Raw genomic sequence first — 13,354 nt, 5'->3', positions numbered from 1 at the left:
TCATTTTGAACACCTCCCTAGTTATTTGAACTTGATTGGATGCTTTGGCCTAGTTAACAATCTACCTAGTCCACAAAGTCCAACTTTGGTCAAACCTGACCCATTTAAGTACTCAAATCATCCCATTTAACCAAATCAACCTCTTCAACCCCTCATCCCCACTCCAATCCATGACTCAAGTATATTTAAACCTTTGGAGAGCCAACTCTTGATGAGTTTGACCAAGTCAACTCATTAGGCTTGGTCAAATTGCCATACTCTTGGTCAAACCCTCATATGTATCTAATCAAGCCTTTGAGAGTTAACTCAAATAACTTCTCACATTCTCTTTATGCCACTTTAACTACCTTGACCTTGTTGGCTGGTCAAACTAGTCAACAAGCATTTCAAACCTCTTTTAAAGTGGTCAACTCTTCCTCCAAATTTCAACTGCATTGCTTCAAGGTCTTGGAGTTCACTCAACCAGCAACCAAAATACCACTCCTTGTCCACCTCAGCCCTTGACTAGTTGACTGGTCAAACTAATCAACTCAAGCTCAAATCCTCTTAAATTGTTAAAACACCCTCTCACATTCATCTCCCTTTCAAAACACCTAGTTTGAATTGCCCAAATGAGAGCCAAAGCTCTCTTAGGAGCTCTCTAACCCAGCTAATAACTTGGTTTAGCTTAAAGAGGAAAAGTGTGGTCCCCCATCTCCAAAATCCTTCAATGACCAAGAGGCTTAGCCCAACCTTTCCTCTGTTTTATAACCACCTGAGACAGATGTAGAGCATTTAATGAAGGCCCTTGATGCATCACAACCTTCCATTTCAAACTCTAACTCTAAGACATTCCAACAGGTCCAATTATCCTCATTTCATCATCATTCAGTCCATAAAGCTCCATTTTCCTTTCCCTTATTTTGTTTCAATTCTCTAGCAACTCCCCTTCGCTTCCCCAGCTAAAATCCACCGGCCAACAACTGTCGTCGATGAGTTTCTGACGAGAAGAGTCACCAACCTGTTTGGCTCATGATCCAGTCGTTACTAACCATTTATTCCTTCTAGAAGATCATCCTAGGACAATCTGCAAGCTCAGCAAGCCATTGAACATAAAAAACCATCAATTCAATCATGGTAAATCCTCAACCCTATCTCTTACGTCTAAGATTTACTTTGCTTTGCGTGTGATTGGTTTTTAAGCATAAAAAAACACTATGTTATCTTATTTAGATGCATTTTATAATTTTTTAAAGTTTCATGCCATTTAATCTACCCTAGGTAATATTTAGAAAGCTTTCCTAGTATAGGTAAGATGAAATCACAACCATGCATTTCTTTTATTTTGATAAAACAACTATGATTTTGCTCCTAATTGTGCAGAATCGTATTGCACAATCTCCAGATATATGCATGCTTCTTTTTGTTAACGCATGTTTTTTTTGGTGAATACAAAACGTGTCTTCCTATCCCTTCATTACGTCTCATGTTGCTGTGGTGTGTCACCTTTCGGACCCGGGGTGTGGGAGTTGATAACTATAATACAAATAACCCTACTTATAGCAATAGCTATGCATTCAATGAGCTACCTCACATCCATCTAATTAATAATTAATTATAAGACAAAGAGGATTGACTGATAAAGATTATCCATATTATGTTTAAGAGCAAGATTTAATTCTTCCTCATCTTTCCTCCATGATCAGAATCAATTGTGCATATCAGGCACAAATGTCACTTAACTCCGATGGGTTTCTTATGATTTGATTTTAAAATGGCAAGCTCAATACTCAGTAGGATCGATTCAACTAAATCGGTCCAGCACAACAGCGAAGAGGCATCAAAGAGGGAGAGCAAGTGATTAAGCGGGCTAGTTGATCGAGCAATGGGTGGGTTACCGTAAATAAGCACACAAGCAATATAAGTGAAGTAGCAACAATGAGGAAGTGTGGCTGGCGTGAATGGGAATTAGACACAACTCATTATGCCAGGAAAACTGAATTCGCTTAGTTTGGATGAGTAGAAGGCCAAGGGAGAGAGGGAAGCTCCCTCGTGCTCAATGAAGGAGAAATAAGAAGACAAAGGTGAAGGAGGAGTTTATGCTTGACCGATAGGAAGAAAGAGAAGAAAGTATTTGGGTGTTCATTTCCTGCTCAACTGAAATAAAGAAAAAGAGGAGTTTGCAAGCTTTTGTATAAAAAATAGAAGAACTAAAGTTATTATTTACATTTTGATTGAATCAACTGTGGTACAATTATTTGATGGTAAAAAGCTCAATAGATGAATTCTTGACTTAATGAGAAGGAAGATAAATTGAGGTACTTAATGCAATTTATTTATACCTAACTTTGTCTATTTCATGGAATGTGATAGGTAATGCAAGTAAAAATATGGATTAATAACTTAAGATGTTCAATGTTGTCTTAAGTGACACTTGACATGTCTAATATTGTCTTTGACGACATTCTATGCAACCTACATTACATTTGATGAAGTTTAAGGCATTCAACATTATTTTCAGTGATGTTTAAGTTTAACTCTTTTAGAAAATTTTTAATAGCACTTAATACAAATAAATATTATTTTATACAATGACATAATAAAGCCATTCAATGGAGAAAAAATATTGAAAACAAGTAAAGGTCCTCTAGACAAATTTATGCAAGTTAAATATATTGATAGAGATTTAATTAGAAGTTAATAAAAATATATTTCTAGAATAGATATGTTTATTTACGTAGTTATGTTATTGATTTTAGGTGGTCCGCTAAAAAAAGTCATATAGAACTCAAGAAATTTGGAACTATTAGAAGTTTATTATTTTCCTTTATTATCCATTGAAAGTATTTTATTTTCATTTCCATGATAACTATTTGACATCAATGATAAAGGCAACAAAATGTTATTCTTTATTTTTTTAGAATCTCTCACGATCCTATCTCCTAATGGATATATATTCTTAGAATATAGATTTATCATGCTTCTTGCGTATAAAACATTGAGCATAGGTTGTAGTAGCTTGCACCCTGATCACGAGTTGCAACCAGTAAATATTCACATGATAGGCCCATTGCATAAAAATTTCATCATGGTCATGCTTCCTTATTCAAATTTACCTCACCATTAAAATCACTTTCAAGGACATGCAATCAAATTGGATAATGAGATAAACAACTAATATTTGAGCCTTGGCCATGATCTTTCCTAATGCTTTTCAATCTGTTTTGACAAAATAAATTGAACATTTAGTATGATGGTTCATCTTTAAAAGAGACTTTTTTTTGTCAGACTTAAGAACTATATCAAAATGATCATTTATAAGTGCACATTGTTTTAGTAATATTATTAAAGATTTTTTTTTTAAACCAACTAACATTAAATTGTACTAGTTCCCATAGAAAAGTAGATGCCTGCCTCTCGAAGCTAACTTTATTCTTATTGTTGAATCACTCATTTCAATTTTATCAAAATTAACCCCTTACAAACTATGTACGTCAAGTAACATTTTCATAATTGTACTCATTTTAAACTTTAAGATGATATTCATCCCTATGTGATAAGTATAAGAACTATGATGCATGCTTAATTAAAATTATTATAAATAAGCATTGATAATATTATTATGTTGAACACTGAGTTTTCAACTAAGCCTATTAACTCTCTTAATATAATCATATAAAATATCAACGAGTCATTATTTTCTAACCCAACTAATACAAATTGTACTTTATAAATATTAGTTTTTGTGTCTCTCACCTGCGACGAAGTGCCGAAGCGGAGCCGATCAGAGGTAGAACACCCAAAGGAGATCCACAAGAGGGTTAGAAACACACAATTCCAATGGAACAGTAATTAGCATGAAGTATATTTTTCATATGTTCTCTGTTGTGTCTCTTGAGTATATATGCCTGCCTAGTAACTAACTTCCTATTAAAAGAGGGAAAATTAAAAAGGCTGAGGAAAGCACGTGCATAACAGAAAGGGAAAAACAACTATGATATTGCGGCAGTGGAGTAGCAACAGCTAGTACTGCTCACGTGGATGAGACATTCCCATAAGGTCTCCCCTTCTTCAGAAGAGCCGGTCTCCGATGATGATAAGTGAGTGTTGTCGTCATCAGGAGGATGATAAGGGTGGATATCACTTACATTGAAGGTATGTAAAGTTTGAATGTGAGCCGGCAAGTCGATAATGTAGGCGTTATCATTGATCTTCCTCAAAATGGCAAAGGGTCCGATTTTACGTGGACTAAGCTTGTTGTAGGTACTTGGAGAGAATCGTTCCTTCCGGACGCGGAGCATCACTAAATCGCCGGGATTAAAGACTTTCCTCCTACGATGCACATCTGTCGCCTGTGTATATTTCAAATTAGATTCTTCCAGTTTAGCATGTACCTCTTCTACAATGTTTTGGAACTATTTAGCTGATTGAGCGGTGGGGGTACTTCGTCATTTTGGGAGAATGGCCACATCCATTAGATGATTTGGAATCTTTGTATAAATAATACTGAAGGGGCTGCATCCAGTCGACCTATTCGGTATAGAATTGAAAGAAAACTCTGCTTGACTGAGCATATCTTCTCACTTCTTTGGATGTTCTTGGACTATACATCGCAACATGTTACCCAGCATTCTATTAACAACCTTCGTCTGTCCATCGGTTTGAGGATGGTAAGTTGAGCTCAATTTGGGATATGTCCGCAGACGTTTCCAAAGTTCACGCTAGAAATGGCTTACGAACTTAATGTCGCGATCGAAGGTAATGCTGCGTGGTATCCTGTGGAGGCGTATGATTTCTTTAAAAAACAGCTTAGCCACATGAATGACATCAAACGTTTTCTTGCACAGCACGAAGTGAGCCATCTTGGAGAACCTGTCAACAACCACCATGATAGAATCAACTTCGTTTTTAGTCCGAGGTAGGCCTAGAACGAAGTTGATGCTTAGGTCCTCCCAAATGTAATCCGGTGTCGGGAGTGGAGAGTATAGACCAATGTTATGGGCAGTTCCTTTGTAAGTTTGACACATAGAGCACTTCTCGATGAACCGTGAGACGTATCGAGCTAGTTCAGGCCAAAAGAAATGATCTTGAAGCTGAGCCAATGTCTTCTCACATCCCAAGTGAGCAGCAAGGCCTCCAGAGTGAAATTCTTTTATAAGGAATTGTCGCCATGATGAATTCAAAATACATAGACAATTGGCTTTAAACAAGAATCCATGCCGTATATTATAGTCATCGTTGGGTTGTCCGTTTGTACACCTTTCCCAGGGCTGAGCGAAATATGTATCCACAGCATACATGCTCATCATTTCTTGTAGACATGTAATCTCTATTTGAAGCCTTACTAACAGAGCTGATCATCTACTGAACGCGTCAGCAACCCGATTCAGTTTTCCCGCCTTATGTTGTAATACTAATGTGAATTTTTGTAGGAAGATAATCCAGCGAGCGTGCATCCGATTGATGGACTTTTGGTTGTTGAGCTACTGTAGTGCTTGGTTATCACTGCATAGAACGAAATCTTGGTGAAGAAGGTAATGTTCTCATTGTTTCAATGCTCTAATAACAACATATAACTCTTGCTCGTAAGTCAACCATTTTTAACGGGTGGGGCTTAGCTTCTCACTAAAAAACTCTATCGGACGAGTCTCTTGCGACAGAACAGTTCTAATGCCAAGGGTGGAAGTATATGTGTCCACATGGAATGACTTATCGAAGTTGGGCAAAGCGAGTACTGGGGCAGAGCTCAGTGCCATTTTTAATGTGTCAAAACTAGCTTGTTATTTGAGCGTCCACTTGAAGCTGCTGGACTTCAAGGAGTCCATGAGCGGAGATACCAGTATATTGTATCCCTTGATGAAACGCCTGTAAAAATTTGCTAGCCCGTGGAAACTTCGAATATCAAATAGAGATTGAGGCGTGGGCCATTCTCGAATAGCTGCAACTTTCCTGGGATCAACTTCCACACCATTCACAGAGAGTATGAATCATAAGAAGTGAACCGAGGTGGTTGCGAATTCACACTTTGCCAGGTATAGATATAGTTCACGGTGGCGAAGAACTTGCATGATTTCAGCCAAATGGCAAAGATGGTCTGAAAGGTTAGTGCTAAACACAATAATATCATCAAAGTAAGTGACACATGTTTTACCCAAAAATGGTTGTAACACCTCATGCATCAATCTCATGAACGTGGATGGTGCGTTGCAAAGACTGAAAGGCATGACCTTCCATTCGTATAACCCATCGCGCGTCTTGAAGGCGGTCTTCCACTCGTCCCCCAGGCGTATATGTATCTGGTGATAACCGCTACGCAGATCTAACTTGGAAAATATGACAGCCCTAGAAAGATGATCCAAATAAGTCAGAGATCCATGGTACAGGGAACCTGTATTTGACTGTAATTTTGTTAATTGCCCGGCTGTCGATACACATTACAACTGTCCATCCTTTTTGGGAACCAATAAAGCAGGGACGGCGCACAGACTCAGGCTGTGTTGAATTAACTGTTTGTCAAGCAGTTCAGCTACAATATTCTGTAAAATGGAGCACTCCTTCGGATTCATTCGGTAAAGCGGTAGGTTCGGCAATGTGGCTCCTGGGACCAAGTATATTTTGTGTTGTACGGAGCGTATGGGAGGCATTCTCGATGGTAGCTCATTTGGAAGAATGTCGCTGAAATTGTTCAACAACTCTTGTACCTCCAGTGTATAAAAAGCAGGAGCAGACTCTTTGTAGCTGTCAGATACTACTAGAGCCAATAGGGATTGAACATCTTGCCGAGATTGTACCAGCAATTAACCAGAAGTCAGAAATATAGCATTTGGATCTTTGTTGGTTCCCTGAGCAGTTAGGGTCTGCGGTCATAACCTGAGCTTTCGTCTCTTCCATTCCAATGTGTAGATGTTTTGTCGGCATTCATAAATGGCGTTCATATCATATTGCCAAGGTCTCCCCAAGATAAGATGGCAAATGTCCATGTCGATGACATCGCATAACACTTCGCAAACGAAATGTTTCCCAATAAAGAAGTTAACTTGGCACATATTAGACACCATCACATCCATCGCCTTTTTGATCCAACTGATTTTATAAGGCTGAGGATTGCGGGTAGTCTTCAATTGCAATGCCTGAACAATCGAATGGGATATTACATTCTCAGTGCAACCACTATCAATTAACAAATCACAGACTTTGCCTTGAATGGTACATCGTGTATGGAATAGGGCATTGCGTTGAGAAGCATTAGGATTTCTAGGTGCCAATAGTAATTTATGTAGGACACACACGAGGGGTTCGCCGTCATCACCATGAACGTCTTCAATACTTCCCTCAGGTTCTTGCTCCGTAAAAGTCTGCTCGCTTTCGACATTATGAATGTCACCCTCTAGGATTTGAATACGCTGTCGATTTGGACACTCGTTGGATTTGTGTCCAGGTTGAAAATAGCGAAAACATTTCAAACTACTGGGTATGCTATATGGATTCTCTCTGGCTGGAACAGGTGCTTTGCCTTGTCCTTTAGGTTCGGTCGTGACATTTGACTCGGAATTAGGAAGAGACGCAGTAGGCGGTTTGGCCCCTCGTGGTGGCTTGGGAGTAGCCACATTGCTCTGGTTGAAGTCAGTGTTCTGTTCCACATATGACCGGCAGACAGAATGGCTGCGAGAATGACGGACAAGCTGTGTTTCAGCTTTCAACGCAAAATTTACTGCCTGAGAGAGGGTCCAGACCGAATTTAGCTCAAGCTTATCTTGTATCACATCCCCCAATCCACCAATATACCTCGCAACAAGCTGATTTTTGGACTCCTGCAGGTTATTCTGGGCACTCAATCGGTAGAACTCCTAGGTGTACTCACTTACCGAGCGGGAACCTTGCGAGTAATGCTGGTATTGCATGTATAGCATTTGTTCATAATCAATAGGGAGGAAGTGTCCATGGAGTAGTTGTTTCATGCGAAACCAATTACGAATTGGTCCCTTGCCCTCCCTCCGACAGCTTTGTAATAGCTGTAGCCACCACGCACTTGCACCACCCTTTAGACGGCAAGCGACGTACTTAACCTATTTTTTTTGGGCTGATCTCCATATATTCAAAGAACGATTCAACCGCTCGTTCCCAATCGAGGTAGTCTTCGATATGCAATCTACCCTCAAAAAATGGAATATCCAGTTTTACCCGGAATTCCGCTTGTCCGCCCTGCCAAAATTCACAAGGCCTATGGCGATTGTGGTGCCGATGATAACCTTCATCTTCTGAGTATGAGAAATCGTCTTGTATTTGATAGTTAATATCTTCACCCGAATCAGAGAGTTCTCTCGCAGCTGGATGATGATGCATGTATCGTCCTTTTCAGCCCAGAGGAATTCTCATGACCGGTGCAGGTTCTGTTTGGTGCTGACCTGGTGTGGGAACATTTTCGATGGAAGTTTTGAGATACTGGATGTCGTTACGGAGCTCCATGGAGAGGCGGATGAAGTCCTCCCTCAGTTCATTCAGTTGCCAAGCGACGTTAGCTTGCACACTGCTCACATGACATTCAAACTTCGATCATCATCAGAAGCCTTTCGAGAACTCTCTGCAACCATCTCCAAGCGCTAGCTCTGATACCAACCTGATGTCTCTCACCTGCGACAAAGTGCCGGAGCGGAGCCGATCGGAGGTAGAACACCTAAAGGAGACCTGTAAGAGGGTTAGAAACACACAATTCCAATGGAACAATAATTAACAGGAAGTATATTTTTTATATGTCCTATGTTGTGTCTCTTGAGTATATATGCCTGCCTAGTAACTAACTTCCTATTAAAAGAGGAAAATTAAAAAGGTCGAGGAAAGCACATGCATAACAGAAAGGGAAAAACAACTATGGTATTGCGGTAGTGGAGTAGCAACGGCTAATACTGCTCACATGGCTGAGACATTCCCATCAGTTTTTGCCACAAACATTATTAAGGCACCTTCATATGTTTTATTGAGAAATATTTCGTTGACACATAACACTAAATGACATATATTTATAGTTTCAAATACAAACACCTAAACAAAAGTTTGCATACTTAAATTATCCTTAATTGTCAAGCTAAATTTCAATTGATGTGCATAGATTTTTGTTATTTAATATGTCTATAATAAACATTTCTGAATCGCTTTAGGAGATCCTCTATATAAATAAATACTACATTGTTGCATTGCTAGGCCTTCTCATATAACAAATTAGTCATTTAGTTTCTCTTCATATACAATAATATCATCTTTGACATCAATTTTTTTTTTCATCCAACAAGTTTGTCCTTAATTATATATACAATAAGTCATGACTAAACTTATTGATGGTCATTGCCTCAAACATTCAGAGAGCCAATGCATTCTAATAATTCCAAATCTTAAAAATGTCTAACTTTGTTAACTTTGTAACTTATAAGCTTCTTGATTATTTTTTAGAAGCATGTTATATATATATATACATTAAATGTCTTTCCCTAAAAATTTGATATTGAACTCAAAGCTTATTGATGGTCATGGCCTCAAACATTCAGAGAGCCAATGCATTCTAATGATTTCAAATCTTAAAAAATGTATCTTTATAACTTATAAGTTTCATGATTATTTTTTAGAAATACGTTATATACATTAATTGTCTTCGCCTAAAATTTTGGATATTGAACTCAAAGATCCGTTCTTCTGCAAATCATATTTGATCTTAAAAAACTGCTCAACTTTTATGTGCATTGAAGAAAGAATTGCACATGGGTTTGTTATTTATGCATATATCAAATTGGAGGTGCTTTCAAGCCTTAACCAATATGGTGCATGAGTTATTCATGTATTTTATTCGAACTTTTATTAGGTCCGGTGTAAGGATGTAGAGGAACGTCTGATCGGAGGCAAAATCCCGCCAAAAAACTCGGCATTTGCTCGGCATTGCTAGGTATTATTTGATAATAACGAGAAATACCGCTCTGTGAAGACCAATACCGAATTATACCGAGCTATACAGAGCAATACCGAGTTGTACCGAGTTTTTTCTAGGAAAAACTCAGTATAGCTCGGTATAACTCGGTATTGAGTCTTCACGTGATGGTATTCCTTGTTATTGTTTGATATTGTTCGGTATTTGCTCGATTTTTGACCAGATTTGACCTCCGGAAGTTCCTCTAAGTCCCGTCAGAGACGTAATAATTGTTCATTTTATTCACGCATGAGTAATTATATTTAGGGAAATTTACATACATACCACTTTATACTTAATATTTTACATATCTAACATCTCATATATTAATATTACATATATACCACTCAAATCCCTACTTTACATCGTTTCTACCACTCCATCTAACACTGTCTCACGACGTTTCTACCTCCCGCCCAATACCAGTGACGGATTGACGGAAGTATCTCTTCCCGCCGAAATACCCGTTGCTGCTAAGTATCTCATATTTCCTTTTGTTGGAGCCTTTTGTCGGACGTCTCACATTTTCCACCTTCTGAAGCCGAAACAGTTGCTGCTGATCGCAACTCTCTCCACGGTAATGTCTTCTGCCGTTTTTCCTTGAGGTTGCTACAATGGCACTAATACGAACTACTACATATTTTTGAAAACAAAATATAATTTTTTAAAAAGAAGCAGAATTTCGTAATTGTATCAGTTGTGGATTAGCAGAAATTTTGTGGATTTTATGGATAAGACAGAAAACTCGTCATTGCTACAATGGCACTAAATAGATATTGTGGATATAAGCAGAAATTTAAAAAAAAAAATAGAAATTTTTAAAACATAAATAAAAGTTAGGAGACAAATAAAACAGAAAATTTTATTTGTGCCATTGTAGCATTTGTGGATAAACAAACAGAAATTTTTTCTTTCAAATAAAACAGATTTTTTTTTTGTAGCTTTTGTGGATAAACTTACATGGCATTAATAAACATTGTTTGTTGTTTGAAACAGAAATTTGAAGGAAATTGTGTATTTATTTGAAGCAAATACTGATGGTTTCTAAGACGACCAATTATGTAAGTGTTCAATGATTCATATGCAAGATTTAATTAATGTTCAAATAACATTTTAACTATTGTTACTGCTGGCATATGGTGACAATATTGAAGAAAATTTATATGAAGAGCAAAAAGAGTATATTTCTGTTGTATTTAAGTATGGTGGAATCTGGGTTCAAACCAATGACCAACATAGAAAGAGGTATGATGGTGGCAAACAAAGGACTGTTAAAGTTGAGAAGGGACAACTCACAATTTTCACACATAGAGGAGAGATTGCTAGAATATGTCCATGGATTAAGGGTCATCCATATAATATGTATTCGTCATTAGAGAAGTGTACCCTGGAGCTGAACATAGAATATGTATTCGTCATTTGTGGAAGAATATTAAAAAAAATTTCCATTGCAAAGATGGCCATAAACTCCAAGGTTTGGTTTGGGCAGCAGCGAATGCATACACTTGCACAGAGTATAATACCAAGCTATTTGAACTAAGTGTTTTAAATCAGACTATACATGCGTACCTTATTTCATTACCTTACAAGTGGTCACGAAGTCAGTTTATGGTTGGGAGCATCCGTTGTGGCATACATATGTTAATGATTACTACTACGTTTACAGGTAATATTTATAAACGATTACAAGCTAATGATTTCACCGTAATATTACTACTATGTTATTATTACCTTCAACATACGAACAATCATTAATGATTACAAGTTTTCTAGGTACCGGATGACGTATGATGGAGCAATCGCCACTATACCTGGGAAGGGTCAGTGGCAAGTAGTTAATGATGTGGTAGAGCTTGGAGTACCAAATACATGTAGACCTAGAGGAAGACCCAAAAGAAAAAGATTGCCTAATTTTTTGGAGAAGGATAAGAAGGTCCATAAATGCAGCAGATGTGGTCTTTGGGGTCATCATCGAAGTACATGCAAGAATCCATTAAGGAGTATCATTGATGACGCATTATTATCACAAGTGGGCCAACCAAAACTAGCTAAATTGCCAAGTCAACGGACTCCACAAGACTTCAGTGAGGGTTGTGAAAATGATTGTTCGTATGTTGAAGGTCTCTGAGCTAAATTGAAGACCGCATATGATTTTTTTGGCTGACAATGTTTTTGGTCTTAATTTTTTGTACACATAACTTTGTGTTTTTTGAAGTTCATATGATTACAAATAATATGATAAGAAGGTTGAACATGTATGCTATATTCAATTCTGCACATAAGCATTCAATTATGCACATAAGCATTCAATTCTGCACGTAAGCATTGATTGAACAATTAATACTCCATTTTGATTGAACAATTAAAACTCAAATCTGCACATAAGCATTCAATTGTGAGGTTAAACATGATTTTGAGGCTGCGCAATTAATACTCCATTCAATTCTGCACATAAGCATTGCTCTACTAGCTTAAGCCTGGAGCAAATCAGAACTGGATACTGGAACCGAATATTGGTATTACCTGGAGCCAAACTGAACTGGAGCTAGTACCATATTTCATATCTATAATTTGGGATTCAAATAGAAATTAACATTAAAATAATAAGGAGTTGTTTTAATTCCACAAAAGCTGAAAATACATGTTTCTTTTTCATACAATAGAAGGAGATCATTTCTCCAAGTTACACCAAAGTTTGTTTTGCATTCCACAAAAGCAAGCACAACATATGCTTGAACACAATATGACACTAACCAAAATAATCTCGTACTGTAATGTCAATAAAAACCATCACTAACAAAACTTTCAATGTAAGACGAATCGAGTCAAAATTCTTAGAATTTCTTGCTTCATATGCCTTCAATTCGTAATGTGTGACATAAGATGGGGCTTCTTGCTCATCCACCCATTTAAAGTAACTGCAGTCGTCCTCACTTCTATTATAAACACACCTATAAAACTGCCTTCCACTGTTTGGTCCTCAGTGGCAGGTAAATAAGACACATTTCAGATGACAATGACAGTACACCTTAGAATGTTGCAGCCTGTTTTTCACAACGGAAGAGCTGGAAGAACTCATTAAAACTTTTGCAAAACCTAAAATTATGCACAACAGTAGATTGATTGCTTAGCCATTTATAAATTAATAAGAAATGCAAGGAATTAAGTTATCGGCCTCCACCAAGAAATGCTAAGAATTTCAGCAAACTCAAGTAAATGCAAGAAATGCTAAATGGATCTTTGAACAACGAGTATTGCAAGAAATGCAAGGAATTTCTAACAATTTCGATACTTCTTTCTGTACGGGTTCAAGAAATGCAAGCAGGAATACCTAAGCAAATGTCCGGAAAACCTAACAAAATCATTTTCAAGAAGCTAGTTGAACGAGATCCGGAAAACCTAAAAGATCATTTTCAAGGAATG

At 37.5% G+C, this 13,354-nt stretch overlaps 1 protein-coding gene across 1 annotated transcript; it reads right to left on the bottom strand.

Annotated features, from left to right (window-relative positions):
* Positions 1 to 5,759: 5,759 nt before the first annotated feature.
* On the bottom strand, positions 5,760 to 10,683 carry LOC110096825. The gene is made up of 10 exons (XM_020822949.1): positions 10,677 to 10,683; positions 10,341 to 10,564; positions 8,597 to 8,664; positions 8,385 to 8,506; positions 8,161 to 8,306; positions 7,845 to 8,045; positions 6,850 to 7,790; positions 6,418 to 6,717; positions 6,002 to 6,321; positions 5,760 to 5,938 (listed from the first exon to the last, which is right to left on the bottom strand). Exons 1-10 carry the CDS (start codon positions 10,681 to 10,683, stop codon positions 5,760 to 5,762), a joined length of 2,508 nt encoding a protein of 835 aa, XP_020678608.1.
* Positions 10,684 to 13,354: the final 2,671 nt, after the last annotated feature.

Source organism: Dendrobium catenatum, unplaced genomic scaffold, assembly GCF_001605985.2.
Source record: "Dendrobium catenatum unplaced genomic scaffold, ASM160598v2 fragScaff_scaffold_716, whole genome shotgun sequence".
In the NCBI taxonomy this organism is placed as follows: Eukaryota; Viridiplantae; Streptophyta; class Magnoliopsida; order Asparagales; family Orchidaceae; genus Dendrobium; species Dendrobium catenatum.
Note: the sequence above shows the minus strand (reverse complement) of the source record. Positions and strands in the feature narration are given on the sequence as shown.